Below are 15,572 nucleotides of genomic sequence, written 5' to 3'. Positions count from 1 at the left end.
TAATGCAGTTTTAGAGTGCAAGGGCCTGATGGGGAAGTTTGGGCCCAATCCCAATCTCCCCCCTAAACCCTCAGGGATTTACTGACGTCAACTGCTAAGTGGCTGAGTGTGAGAGTCTGTGAGGGCTTGAACTGGTGTAAATAGGCTCTTTCGTTAGAGCTGCGCCTCGCCTGGAATCCAGACGAGAGCCGCAGCAGGAGGCGTTGACAAAAAACTGCAATCAAGTCGGACAGTTGTGAGCTGCCTTCAAAGTATACACAGGAAGTCACAGAAAAAAGTACTTCCTGTTAGTTCCGAACTTTTGTTTACTTGTAGTTTACAGATCACGTTTGGATTTATTATATGTGTTTATAAATATATATATTTATGTAGAAATGACTGTGTAGCTGCATCCTTTGGTATTTTTATGTCTGCCTGTGAAATACATTACTACTGGTTTAGATATGTGTTATGAAAATACGATTTTGTATTATCAACCACACAAGATGTGTTTTTAGATTAAACATGAGACAAATAGTCAATAATCGAGGGTTAAGTATTACAACTACACATAAAAAAAGGATTTTCTACAACACGTGGTGTTTGCTGTCAGATCTAAGAGCCAATCAGCTCTCTGATGTGGCGAGAGCCAGGCGTTTCCCATCATGCACTGGGCCAAGCAGTCGTTTGAGAGCAACTGCAGCGACTGACTCTGAAATCGACAGCCGGCTTGGTCTCGTGAGAGTATCGTTGACCACGTGTGCATGACGTCAGAGCAAGTCGGGACCAAGTCGGACACAAATCTAACCGGCATGCATTGCGCGCCGATCGCCGCCGATCGATTCTGCGCAGAACTGGCTCATCTCGAACGAGCCTAATATGAATGGGACAGCACTTTGCTGCAACATATCACGTGACTACATAAAACAAATATTGTGTACAATTGTGTATTTATTTTATACTTTTTATTCACTGATTTGAACGTCTTCCTCACGAGATTTTTTTCCTTTACTCGTTTTTGTCAAAACGAAATGTTTGATGAATGTAAAAAAAATATTATTATATATATTTTCTCCTCTGATTTCATGTGTTTTTATGTCCCATCTTTAATCCGTATTGTTGTAAATGTAGTAGTAAATAGTAGTAGCAGTAGTAGTAATGTAGTGTAAATGTATTTTATCAGGCTGAATGCCCACGTGTCTCTTTTTTTTTACGTCTTCATGCTTCCATTGGAACTGTGTGTAAGGCAAAGGGATCATAAAGGGCTCAAAATGTCTGCCAGAGAGCCCTCAAGCACTCGATGATGTCACAATGGGACACCCCTAAACCCTCAAGGACTTCGCGGGAGCGCGCCTTAAAGTCCGTCAGTCAAGGGTGGAGATTGAGATTGGCCCATAGTGTGCATCTACATTCCAGCCAGAATGGCTCCACCCACTCGTCAGGAGAGCATTGAGATCAGGTGTGGGACGAGACTCACCTGATCTTGATCTCCTCATCAGAGAGGTGGACAAAAGGCAAGGAGGGGGAATGGAGCAGCCACATCGTGAGTATGCAGCTGCGTATCTAGATGATGTGGTAATTCACAGTGGCTCCTGGGACAGCCATCTGATAAGGCTGACAGCAGTCCTAGATGCTCTCCGCAAGGCTGGCTTGACGGCAAACCCCAAAAAGTGCAAGCTTGGGCTGGAAGAAGCCGAATATCTGGGCTACACCATTGGGTGAGGCCACAAGACTGCAAGGTCCAGGAAATCCAGGCCTGGCCACGGCCATCCACAAAGGCCCAGTTAAAGACTTTTTATTTTATGTCTGACCTCATGCTATGGTCGCTTCATCCCAAACTTCTCTGCTGTAGCGTCTCCCCTCACAGACTTAACCAAAGCCTCCCAGCCACTCTGGGTTAAATGGACTGAAGAAGCCGAACGGGCCTGAAGGGGGCCCTTAGTTCACAGCCAGTATTGTTGACTTCAGCCGGGACATCGGGGCAGTACTCTCCCAGGAAGTTCAAGCCGAGGGGCATCCCGTTATCTACATCAGTCGGAAGCGCAACACAAGTGTAGTGTCTGGCATACATTCCAGCCTGAAGGCTCCACTCGTCAGGAGAGCGTTGAGATCGGGTGTTGGACGAGACTCACCTGATCTCCTCCTCAGGGAGGTGGACAAAAGGCAAGGAGGGGAATGGCGCAGGGCGACATGTGACGAGAGGCTTTTCCTCTTCATGACGGAGATTAAGTCGGCTAGCGGCCCGCTTGATGTAGTTAGTTGGTTTAGTAAGTTGATAAGAGCTCTGGACAGTGCTACGTTTTCAGTTCTTTTGGGTTTGTTTCATTAAAAACCTTTAAAACCTGCAGAACTGACTCCGTCTGTGATTGCTGCGCTGCCCTAACTTCTGGGTCCTCCATATTGTCCTGTTACAAGAGATAGTTGGGTTGTGTAATTATTTTTAACTAGAAACTATTTGTAAATTGGGTAAATCTATCATAAAATATTATTTCATCAATGCCAGTAAATATTTATATATTATGTTTATATATTTTTTATTTGAACTGCTTCAACTGACGTCTGCATAGAGATGAACTACATTGTATGATGACATACTAGATATATTTAAAGAGCTATCGTTTTAATACAGATGAAACGTGACCTCCAGAATGATCCTGGATAACACTGCTGAACTCTCATTGGTCTGGTGTCCCTTAGCGTTAACTGTCATGAAATGCTTTCTGCATCATAATAAACTGACAGAGTGGCTTTCCTTTAAGCCAACATCACTTTAGTCTTTGACTTTGTGATGCAGCAGAACATTTAGCAGTAGTTTTCACTGATCTAAAATTTTCCACAACCGTCAGTCATCATGCAACATCAACTAGTTTATAAAAAAATCTATCCCTCAAATGAGGGCTTTTGTTTTTCCTTCTTTACGATTGCCTGTGAATTAGGATCAATAAACATGATTGCGTGCTCTTTTCCCAAGTGCAAACATTTCCATTTACAGCCTGTAAACTATTGCACCATCGGTTTACCCAGTGATGACAGGTATAAACCCCATTGTCACCATGAATAGCAATTATTTTTCTTCTGGTTTCATTGGATAGCAACTATTTAAAATCAATTCCAATTGACATAAATTAACATAGTAGTATACCACATTTTCTTTAACCTAATAATCCTTTAATCCTCATAGACATTAACACTAGAATATAGCAGATAAGTAATGCTATGATGCATTAGGAAGTTATTGCATATTCATCAAATGATGTGTTGTGCTGTGTACGCTTAATATACATTGTTTACTAACCTTATTTCCTTGCACAGATTGTTGGGTTGCAAGTTGTCTTTGTAAATAAATTAAATAAGTCAAAATAAATGAATAGTCTCTTGTGCTGTAGGTCGGCCTTTTCCTGCTCAGGTTCCACAGTTCTGGTCAAGATTTCTAGCTCACTACTTGTTTTTATTGGGGACATTGATGTGAATTGCAGTTACACACTTCCTTTATCTTTGGATTCACATGGTGTTGTAAAACTGGCTCCTCCCATGATTTATATTAATCTTTTCTTACTGGTTTCTTTGCTAATGATTAACTTTTCAAACACATAACAATGTTATCTTGCCTTACATATAAAGTAGAAAAACATGAAAAAAAGGTGACGGAAATGCAATTCAGCTCATCTAAAAATGCCTATAGGTGGAAAAGGTAGGTCTGGACTTTATATTTAATTATCAAGTGGAGATCAATTTCTGGCCAACATTTGCTGAATTTAGTATAATTTACTTATGTGTGTGTGTAAAAAAATAAATAAAATACAGTGAAATCTCAAATACTGAATTTGACCCGTCTTCCAAGAATGCTCCCTTGCGGACATTGATTCCAAAGTCAGACAATATTCCACTAGCAGAGTGCTTTATTTAACATTGACTAACTTAGGTTAAATTATTATTTTGAAATCAACATATTACACAAATCAGATGGACATCAAACAAGGCACAAGGGAAACAAACCACTAATTGTGATACATGCAGTTCTTCCTTCAGTTATTGCTTAATATGTTTTGTCTGCCTATATGTTGCGCCGCTGACACTTTGCACTGGGTGTTGTTTTCCATTCTGTACCAAAAATAAATTCCACAGACTCGTGTGGCCATTTAAGTGGGGATCTGTCAGATTCTGTCTCAGAAGTTTGGGAATTTCTTTGACATGACCCTATACCCTTCTCTGCTTGACCTCTATAGCAATACATTGTGGTATTGTCTTCACCTGTACCACTACAAGAGGGCACTTCATTAAGTTTTCTCCACTGGAAGGGAACCCTTTGGGCACTTCATCATGTTTTAGCAACATTCAAGAGGGGCTCTTTTACTATGAGTCCACCAGTTGATCCCACTAACAAGTACTGCGTAGCTAAAGCCTGATGTGTCCTATTAATTTCTGCTGTACACCTCTATTGTTTTTCAAAAACACACCAGTGAGCCACACTATTGCACTGGGTGACATGTTCCTCCATTACCATGAACATGGGTACTGAGTCAATCCCACATAATGCTGGAAATATTTACTAGAGCACCAGACCAACATGTAAAATAATCCCCCAAAAAATACATTAGTCTGGGTAACATTGTCTCAAAACTATAATGCGTATGTGTTTTACAGAGCCTTAAAGGAAAAAAATAAACTTCATGTGTAACTGGGCTTAACATCTTCACTGAATTAATTGGCTCAGGTGTGAGTCAGCATGGGCAAAGTATTGAAACCAACACATTGTTTGTTTTGCTCTATTCCCACCGTACTTTATTTTTTCAGAGTACCTTGTTTTACAAGTTCAAAATAAATACAATTTGAGGACTGCACTTAATACAACAATGATGTCACTTGGAGAAACATTTACAACATTATTATTTTACAGTACAAAAATATATACTAAAACATACATAAAAATGGTTTATATAAAACATTTTTATTTAATTCAATTTACTCTGAGTCCTCATCCATGCTGCCTGGGAAATTAAGTATGCAAATCAAATCATTTCTCCAGTCTAAAGATTCTCTCCTGCATGAGTCTTCATATGAATAAGTAAATGTGAGCGTCGAATGAATTTTTTCCCACAAGCGGGGCAACTATATGGCCTCTCCCCTGAATGCGTCTTCATGTGTCGTGTTAAATTAGACTGAGCACTGAATTTCATTTGACATACAGTGCAAATGTAAGGTTTCTCACCAGTGTGAATTATTATGTGTTTGATGAGATCCGCCTTCTCTCTAAAACTTTTACCACAGTAAGTGCAGCTGTGAGGTTTCTCTCCCGTGTGGATCCGTATGTGGGCGTTCATGTTCCCAACTTGTGTGAAGCCTCTGCCACAGAAACTACATGTGTGCGGCTTCTGTCCAGAGTGGGAATTCATGTGAGTCTGTAGATAAGAGCGCTGGATGAAGCTTTTACCACAAACACTGCAACTGTAAGGTTTCTCTCCTGTGTGTGTCTTCATGTGCCGAGTTAGAATAGATTTAATTCTGAAATTCTTATTGCAAACACTGCAGGTGTACGGTCTGTCTGCGGTCTCATCAGCGTGCTGGGGTTTCTTCCCGTTTACACCTGAGTGAAATTCTCCACAGTCTCTCCCTTCATCCTCACTCATCTGACAGTCACTGGTCGGCTCTGATGCATCACAGCCTTCTTGATCAGGTTCTGATTTCAACTGTTCACATGAGCTGCTGGGCAGATGGTCTCTTTTGTTTTCAGCCTCTAGGTTTGTATGTGGGAACTGTCTTCTGTCATCATCCTTCCTTTGCACATAAATTATATTAAACATAGAGTCTTTTGCATCAGCTTCCTCCTGCTGATTTCCATCTGCCTGAGTGGTCCCCAGTTCCTCCTCCTCTTTAATCTGCGGGGGCTCCGGCTCATCCTCACACAGGTCAGTCTTCTTCTTAAAGTGACCCTGCTCAGAGGGAGGGGCCTCTTCCCGGACTGAGAGCTGCACTGGAGCTGGAGGGAATCACACACACGAGAAGAAAAAAAGTAAGCTTTAGTTTTATCAAATATTTTGATTTGTAAATATTTAGCAGAGAGCAAGGCAAGACAGGCAAAACATGAAAATGTGTCCCAGCATATACAAATCGCCTCATTTGCACACTTCATAGTTTAACAAGTACAAGTTTTGGGGTTGTGGTTCATGTTTTTAATGCCACGGGGAAAAGGATGGATAAAGGTGGTAATAGTGCCTCTGTGTTTGCTTGTGGCCACAAATATAATTTTCATGTATTTTGCCATGTCTCACAGGGCATCACAGGTCAAATTAATTAGTCACACATTTGAAAACATATTATACACAACTAGATTACTCACTGCCGCCTTCTTCTGGTACATATGTTGTGAAAATTGTATTCAATGTGGGGGTTTAAGTCTACTGTGGCTTTGAGACCATAATATCATTAAAATAAATCTGAAAACAAACTGTTAATGTGACTCAATAACATATAGTCACCATAAATTATAAATAACCAGATAAGCAGCACATGCAAAACATTGTGAACTATTAATGGACGTGGACTTGTTATCGGAGCTATATAATGACGAAGAACAAACAGCAAATAAACTGTTCCCATTGGCTTGAGCTCCATCATTCCCTTGCTTCTCCGACCTGACTGGAGAGAGGCGGTAATGAGGTAAGTAAGAGGTGGAAAAGCTTGGAGCTCCACGTCATGTTGCCTAAAGTTACCCAAGGTACCAACAAAACCGGTGTGTGCTACATTTGACCAGTGACAGCCATTTTGCATCCTCCTCCCCCTTCAGGGATGCAAAATGGCGCTACTTGCTGTCTCCTGTAGAGAATATTTAAGGAGCAGCCCAGCTGATTGAAGGTTTTATCTGAACCAACGCTAGACCAGGAGTCAGGTTCAGGTCTGGGGGCTAAAGTTCACCTGAGTGTGTCGTGTCGTCACCGTTAACTTACCTTTCCTTCGGTGTTGGTCCGCCTCCTGTTTTGAACGAAAAACTATCTCCTCATAATCCTTGATAGTTGTTTCAAAGATGCGGAATATTTCCTCAGCTGCGGCTTTCAGTCGCTCATTCACCAAAGCTTTCAGTGTATCTGTTTTGAACATTTCCGCGGGTGACAGAGGAGCTCCAGTCTGTTTCCTGACGGGCTGACAGAAGACTGGCTGCTCACGGGGTTGCCAGATATCTAAAATAATTATTTATATTGTGGCAGAAAGACACTCGCTCAGAGACTCACCCCTCTGTCTTTGGGACATTACTCAGGGGACACATTTAGTGATCAACCATGTATTTACATATTTAAATGAATTACAGTAATATAGTGTGTGTGATATGTATACATGTGTGTAAGGGAACACAGACACTAGTATGTGTTTTAATGTACCAGAAAAGCAGATGGACTTCATTATGTAGTTTGGTTCATGGACGGACAATTAACCTATTCAAACATTCATTTGTAACAAAAAAAAGGGCTGTGAGGATTACAAGCGACACAATGGAAACGCATAATAAACGGACATGGCAACACTGGCTGCTGAGGCACACAATGGCCCCGGTCCCTCTGCGTGATAGAGCTTTGCTGCCACCCACTGGCCATGAACCAGGGCACTGAAGCAAGACCTCAGGAATTAACCATTTCAAATTATTTGTGGGCCATGAAACAGGGATTCTAGCCAGTTTATTTTACGTTTTGTGGATATTTACTTTGCATTTTAAATGAAAGAAAGTTTAAAAGCCAGAAACTGGAACACATTCAGGACTGTTTTATGTTGTGCCAAATTTCCTTGGCCACAATAAAACATGTGTAGTTGTTAACCAGGAGATTACATTTAGGTAAACTGCTGCATGTTCATTTGACACTTTAAAATGCCATCACTGTTATTATTGTGAATTATATTTGCTTCAGTCAAAGTTTGCTCCACTCAAACCTGACCTAAACAGTCTGTATCGTCAACTCACGCTGTATCATTTAGCGTCAGTCTTCTACATTTTTGATGACTATCTTTTAACATAAAATGTGCAACAAGCTGCAAAGGCTTTCTTTCATAAATCCTTGCTAACATTTTAAGATATTTAACAGACAAATTGTTATTAATGATTAATTGCTCATACTTGATTGATGCTTCTTTGCTCTATTATTATTACTAAATATTTAATTTGTATTACATTTGTGCACACTTTTGTACTATGTGTTTCTTTTAGCTTGTTCTCTTGTGCCAGGCTTTTGAAAAATACCAGAGATACCATATATTGTTAGTTTAGACGTGAGGATTTAGGTCCTCTGTTTCAGTGTGGTCAGTCAGACAATAACATACCAGTGGGGGTGCGCACACGCGCACGCGCGCGCGCACATACACACACACACACACACACACACACACACACACACACACACACACACACACACACACACAGCAGATGAGATCATCAATCATGTAAACTTTACGGGCCAACGTGAGAGATGCTTCCATACCAGCTCGTTCTGCATAGACCCCACACCATCATCTACTCTTAAAGTCCAGCTGAATTAAAATGTTTCCACAGTAAGATAGTGTTGGTATCTGCTCTGTGTCCTCAGCTCTTAGTCAGATGGAAAATAGAAGAGTGAAGCTTTTATAAAGTGGCTATGCTCACAGGTGGCTCTCTTGTGAATATTTCTGGTATGTGCACATTCGGACATTGTGTGTTTACACTGTATAAGCAAGTGCAAAAGAGTTCTCAGAAAGAAAATCAGACTAACAATAAAGAAGATTATATTTCAGGGTTGCATCTTCTTTTAGATAATACCAGTAACGTTTTGGGGACCCAGATGTACACACACACACAAAAACTAAAGTAGGTCTACTGGAAGAATAACTCTTGATGAAATAAAATATACCCGTTTGCTCTGCCTCTTTAATACCATCACTACCAAAACACTGGGACATTTCTTGTAAACTACAGTTACCAGAGCATTATCTTCATTGCCTTGCTTTCTCCCTGTAGGTCCATGCTGTAACTCAAACAAGCAGTAACATAAGGATTTTCTTTACTTTCATGCTTCCTACCAGTTTGTTGTATTATCGTTAACATGAGAGAGACAAAAAGACACATTTTAGTGTCATTCATTTATTGAGCATTTCAAGTGTTCAATCTCTGCACACAGGGAATCATTAGTGATACTAAGAAGGACTGATGTATCAGATTTTTTTTTGTTCAGTTCAGGAGTTCAATAACAGTTCCCAATATTATTCTGGAACTGATAGCTCACACGCCCAATAAACATTTTATTCAGCCGTGGTGTTTGATTTTTGCCAAAGACCTGTAATTGTTCTTTCATTGTACCACAGCATATTAATCTCCCAAAACGTAACAGTACAACTGTATCACATAGTATCACTAAATGTGCTATTACAAGACTGGAAAAGTGTTACTCCAAAAAAGGACACAGGTTTGTCAATTTACCGATGAAGCCTAATTTAGAAGCCTAATGAAGCCTAATTTAGGTCCAACTCTAAAGTAAAATTAAAAGCTAAAAACAGCAAATATGATGTTGTCCTCTTTTGGAGAAATCTTCTCATTCTAAATATCAACATCTCCTATTTTCTGTAGTTTTACTATTAACGTCTTGGATACTAACTGCAAAACGGTACACAATGCAGTAGCTATAGTGTATGATACAATACTTGACTTGTTTGTAGCAGATGAGTAACTGTGCTCTGATGAGGTGACTCAGCTGCAACATTGAGAGGGACTTATCAACATGGAAGATGATAATGGTGCTAACATGCATGTCATAGAAACACTAATGATCAGATTAGCCCAATTATTTAATGGATATGAAATAAATGCTAATTGTCTATTCTATTTCTAAGGCTTCAATCACAGCCCACACTGCAGAGGAAATCTATTTGCTGTTTTTGGTATTTTTTATGTAAATAATGACAACAAAGTGTGACAAAAAAGAACAGCATCATATTTTGACACAATTAAATCATAATGCTGTACTTCTAGCTAGTCACAGTACAGTACTAATGTAGAGTTGACCTTTAGGTCACACATTTTAAATCTATTGATAAGAATTTGCTGCATAGCTGTCACTGTTGCTGAAACTTTGAACTTGTCAAATAGTGGGAGCAGCAGCACGTGTCTCTGCTACAAGATGGCTTAAAACCTCCTCATGCATTAATCAACAAGCTGCAGCCTGGTGACTGGTGAGGATGACAGTCACTCCATGGACTCATTCATTCATTCATGCACATCATTTGTTCTTACTGTTTCATTATGTCTTCATTACAGGTCTTGAACATTTCTCTGCCTCCACAACACTTTTTACAAAGGTCAAAGCCAAATCTAGAGAAGGAAAGAAAGAAACAAGAGATGCATGGAGAGAAAAGGACAGAGAGATAATTAGATAATAGGCTCATTAACATCATACATTTAACAGAGCACCCGAATACTTGAATTGACCTTTGGATCTGCTTCTACATATTAATGATCAAGCTATTCAATACACACAGTCAAGTAGCTAATTAAGAACTCCATCAAGTTCATCAAAGATGAGTCTTTTTCCTCGGGGATAAAGATTCAACTTTTTGTATTCAGCTTACAAGGAAAACAGCTTTTATTTTCTTTCTCTGAGTTTTTACTTAACTTATTAAAGGTATAGTGTGTATCATTTGGGGGATCCATTGGCAGAAATGTAATAATATATTCTGAAGTAGGTATTCTTTTGTGTATAATTACCTGAAAAATCACCTGTTTTTGTTACCTGAGATAGGCCCATTTGTTTTTTGCGTTGTTGTGTTTGTGCGTTGCTCCTGCACGCTTTAGCAGACAGGACAGGATGAGATTAAATTGGTTGCAATCAATCTCAGATAGATGTCGCCAAATCCAACACACTAGAGCACAAGAAAAAGCACAATTTCAAATCTCCACCTGTTGGTCAAATCTTATTAAAGTCCAGAGTCAATCCATAATTCATTATCACCTTTGAGGACTGATGAAACCTGCTTCCAGTTTGTACGTTGTGTTGACATTGTTTGTTCATTTTAAAAACGTTATATATAAAGTGATTATTGTATGAATTATGCAACCTATCTTAGAGTGTATGTCAAAGAAATGATTGAAATGCTTCAATAGGCTTTATAGTTTTGCCATTTTTGCACTGTGTATTACCAAGGACACACAATACAGTCAAAGCACTTCCCGTAATAAAACTATACAGATTTACAGCTAGAAAAACAGTAGTGGTAGTTCTCATCTACATCACACCTTATGTCGTCTCTCATAAAAGAGAGTTTTTGCATGTTTGATCCATTCCTCCATCCTTCTATTCAAGCGTCCCAGAAAGCCCTGACAGTGTGTCAATGAGCCAATATGCAAGATACCAGAACCTGAAACTAAAGCAGCTGAATGAAAGTCAGCCATTATTCATTTTATTATTTACACCTGTGCTGTTCCCACTGTTAATGTCAAAATGTGTTATGATGAACAACACCTCACACCCCATGCAGGACACTCTGGCAGCGCTGCACAGCTCCTTCAGCCACCGAGAGGTACCGCAAGTCCTTCCTTCCTGCTGCTGTCAGGCTGCACAACCAGCTGAGCTCCCAGTAGACCACAAAAAACACTTCAACCTGTATATTTCACGTTTTTAACGTTTATTATTTATATTACTTGTTTTAATTTTTTACTATGTCTCTTGTGTGAACTTTACCCTGTTTGCTGCTGTAATCCTGCAAATTTCCCCACTGCGGGACGAATAAAGAGATTCAAGATTCAAGATATTTTTATTGTCATATGCACAGATAACAGGCATTTATTCTGCACAATGAAAAGCTTATTTTGCTGGGTCCTCCTAACACAGACTTACAATAAACTTTAAGGAACAAATAAAATAAAATAAAGGCAAAAAAATAGGAATAGAAATAAGGCACAAAATATAGTGACAGTATTGCACAAAAATATGTATAAAGTGCACTATGCATCGCTACAATACAATATCCAAAGTATGGCCGTGACATGAATGAAGTCACAGCAGCAGCCGTTCACAGTTCAGTGATGTGTGTGTGAGGTGTTCACCAGCCTGATGGCCTGCGGGTAGAAACTGTTTGTCAGTCTCGTGGTTCTGAACTTCAGACTCCTGTAGTGTCTGCCTAATGGCAGAAGCGAGAAGAGTCTGTGATGGGGGTGTGTTGATGACCCTGATGATGTGGTGTGCTCTTCTGGTTACTCTGGTGGAGTAAATGTCTTGAAGAGAGGGGAAGACTGCTCCTGAGATGTACTGTGCAGTTTTTATTACACGCTGGAGTTCCTTCCTGTCCTGGGCTAATGTACAATTTCAAATATATACTGTATATGAGGAAGTGGCAGATGACCTTCAGATCCCATCAGGATTAGACCAAATTTAATTAACCTTACATTTAAACACGGAAAGAAAGCATCTCAGAATCAGCTTTTCTCATATGCAGATTTAAGTGTAATCACCCAGAAAGCCAATAATTTGAAACCTACCCAGATATGTGTGGGGGGAGGTGAGGCAGGGTGTCGAAATTATGCATAATTAATGAGCTGATTATTTCATCACATAGATTATACAAGTAAGCACACACACGAACCACACAACATGGGGGGGAAACAGTGCACACGTACTGCACAACAACACACCCACACAGAAATATTCAGACACGCACCTCTACCAGGAAGGCCTGCAGTCAGATATCGTGTTCAGACTGGACGTGTCACCTTTACACTTTTAAGTTTTCTTTCTGTTCTGGAGTAATTGCCTCTTTATGGCACAGGCTGCATGGATTTAAGACACTCTACAGATTTGCAAAATATAGATCATAAGTATGTATGTTTCTACCACTTATCTGTCACTTTAAGCTATTTCAACTCACTAGCTAACTTTTCACGAGCTCTCAAATATGGCCCATGTTCAGGTATTGCAAATGTTGCAAAACTTTTTTTTTTCAAGGGCATCTGGACAGAAGCTCTAAAAGGAGGGGAAGGTTTTTGTCAGTTCGTTCATCAAGCTTGAACAGGCAAGGTCACCGGCCTTTCTTCTTCTTCACTATTGTTATTGCCAACACTACAGCTTTACTGAAGTAGTAAAGCTGTAGTGTTGGCAATAACAGTAGTATTAGTATTTATGAACGGTTGTTATGTCGCATGATCCTTGATCTTTGCCATGCATCTGACCCAGTAATCACTGCACTCAGCTATGTGATGCTGAAAATGGGATTACATTTATGAAGCTGATGTGCGATAATAACCCTGTGATTACATTTTAATGAAATTCTACACTGTGTAATCCATACAACCTGCACCCCACCTCTTTGCAGATATAAATACAATCAGCAACAACAGCAAATAGTTTGAATTGTTTTATAAAACTAAACTGAGAACTTATTTTATATTAAACTACATCAACACCATAAAGCCACATTCTGCACTGAAGCAAATGATCAGACATGAAACTCAGTACATGACAAAAATCCTAATGACATGATACACACTGAGAGCGCACAGTTTTATTTCAATGTGTTTTGGTTGTTTAAAAAAAATTATGCTTTCAATCGCTTCAAAAGCACAGGAAGAATTTATTCAACTGGGGAATTTCAAATATATGGAATAAAGCTGGTTGTCCTTGCACTTTAGAGTAATGACTTGTGCAGACTCTTTTGAGACCTCAGAGACAACAACTTTGCCTTTGCAGTCATAGCAACACAATATTTCCTCTTAAGTATATTACACCGGTGAAATTGTATTTTCAGAACAACTCTAATACAGGAGGAGGCATTTACGAAGGTGGCCCAGAAGTACAGAGCAAAATAGCATTTCACAAAATGAAAAACCAAACCAACAAAACCAAAAGCATAATGCTTTAACAAGTGCGCAGCTGTTGCTACCAAAGTTCAACAAAGATAGATGAACAGTATTGTCTGTGCTTGGGTAAAATGATCATACACAGTGTAATGAATCCCACATTTCACTGTCTTTATTTCATGTTTCATTCATCGATAAAACCTGTAAAGACAATAGAAAATTCAAGCTGTTTTTGGTGTTGTACATGACTACAGTTTCAATCAGCACAATTAGCCAATATTCTCCTGCAATTTAGAACTGCTTTCTTCATGGTTGTACTTTTGGCACAAAGAGCTCTGCTGGTGGAGAATGTCGGCTAAAAGTGTACTTTAATTAAAGTCCCACAAACAAGACAAAGGCAGCTGAACATATATGATCAGTGTGTACTCTGTATGTCAATGTAAAATATGTTTATGATCTGTTTTGTGATACAGTATATTTTATGTCAAGCAATTTCAGATTGTTGATTGGCCCACCACTTTGGTCCAAACTGAAACATCTCTAACTATAAAACTATTGGATGGATTACCATGAAATGTATAACAAATATTATTGGTGCCCTGAGGATGAAGCCATAGGGTTTTAGGGATCCCCCTGACTTTTCCTTTACTTGAGGAAACAATGACATGTGTGTGCTTTTTTTTTTTTTACTTTAGATTTTGCATTTTCAACACAACAGAGCGATCCTTGACATTTAAATAAATACACATAATGAATTAAACTAAATAGTAAATAATCAAAACAGTAATATCAGTATCAATAGTTTAGCTTATAGTGAGTATAAATGCTAACCTTTACATACATGGACATCTACACCAACAAATGCTTATACATATACACAACCATCCACATCCACATACATACCCGCACCTTCCCACAGGGGAGGACTGAATAGCTAAATTAAGTACAATTAAATGATATATATGATATATAATGATATATGCAGTAAATATATAAAATAAATACATAAAATGAAATAAAGTGAAATAAATAACTAAAGTAAAATAAAAGAGACGAAATGAAAGGGAACTGACATTCATATCAGAGCAGGATTTACAAATTGGCTTAGCAGTGGTATTAGTATTAGCTGTAGTGGTACAGCTCGGTTTTGTTACCACAACCCCTCTCAGTTGTTCAAGCATCTAGGTATAATGTAACACCATCTTCTTGTGAATGTATCTATTGTAATTTGTAACTTTGCAGTCATTTTTTTTCCATTGTATGAACCTGTTTGAGCATATATCATACATATGTGTGCTTTTGAGTGAAATGCCTGCACAACTATTACATGGATCCCCATGAAATGTGATAAACACATAAATGATATATCATCAATCTGTGTTTGTTCTTTTAGAGTCGGTCCATCATCCCATTTCTCTAGGGGAGCTATTCATTTTCAAGCTCATTGATTTATGTTATTTTACAACTAGTAACCCAAAAAGAGTAAATATAATTTGTCACTTGGGGCCAAGTTTCATAAAAAGAAAAAACACACACACTCTTTATTTGCGGTCTCACCAGAAAACTGCCTGAATCCAGATCTATAAAACTACTTTTCAGTTTCCCTTCCTGCTCGACCATTTAAATGATTGTGTGTTCATTAGAGAAAAATAACTGATATGGTGTACAGTTGACGGCATGTTCACATGTTAAGTAAAATCAGGCGTTTGCTATTTGAGAAAATATCCAAAATATAATTTGTTTCATGTTATCTGGAGGATTAAATCATTGTTGTGCTGTTGTGGTTCGCTCTATT

General features: G+C 38.9%; 1 protein-coding gene across 1 annotated transcript; it reads right to left on the bottom strand.

Moving 5' to 3' along the window:
• Positions 1-4,851: 4,851 nt before the first annotated feature.
• On the bottom strand, positions 4,852-7,074 carry LOC306735975 (uncharacterized protein; the record flags this gene model as incomplete). The annotated part of the gene is made up of 2 exons (XM_079217547.1): positions 4,852-5,956; positions 6,924-7,074. 2 exons carry the CDS (start codon positions 7,072-7,074, stop codon positions 5,007-5,009), a joined length of 1,101 nt encoding a protein of 366 aa, XP_079073673.1. The 3' UTR covers positions 4,852-5,006.
• Positions 7,075-15,572: the final 8,498 nt, after the last annotated feature.

This window comes from Taurulus bubalis (genome assembly GCF_910589615.1).
Source record: "Taurulus bubalis genome assembly, chromosome: 4".
NCBI classification, from domain to species: Eukaryota; Metazoa; Chordata; class Actinopteri; order Perciformes; family Cottidae; genus Taurulus; species Taurulus bubalis.
The sequence above is the reverse complement of the archived record's forward strand: the minus strand, read 5'-3'. Positions and strand labels throughout refer to the sequence as shown.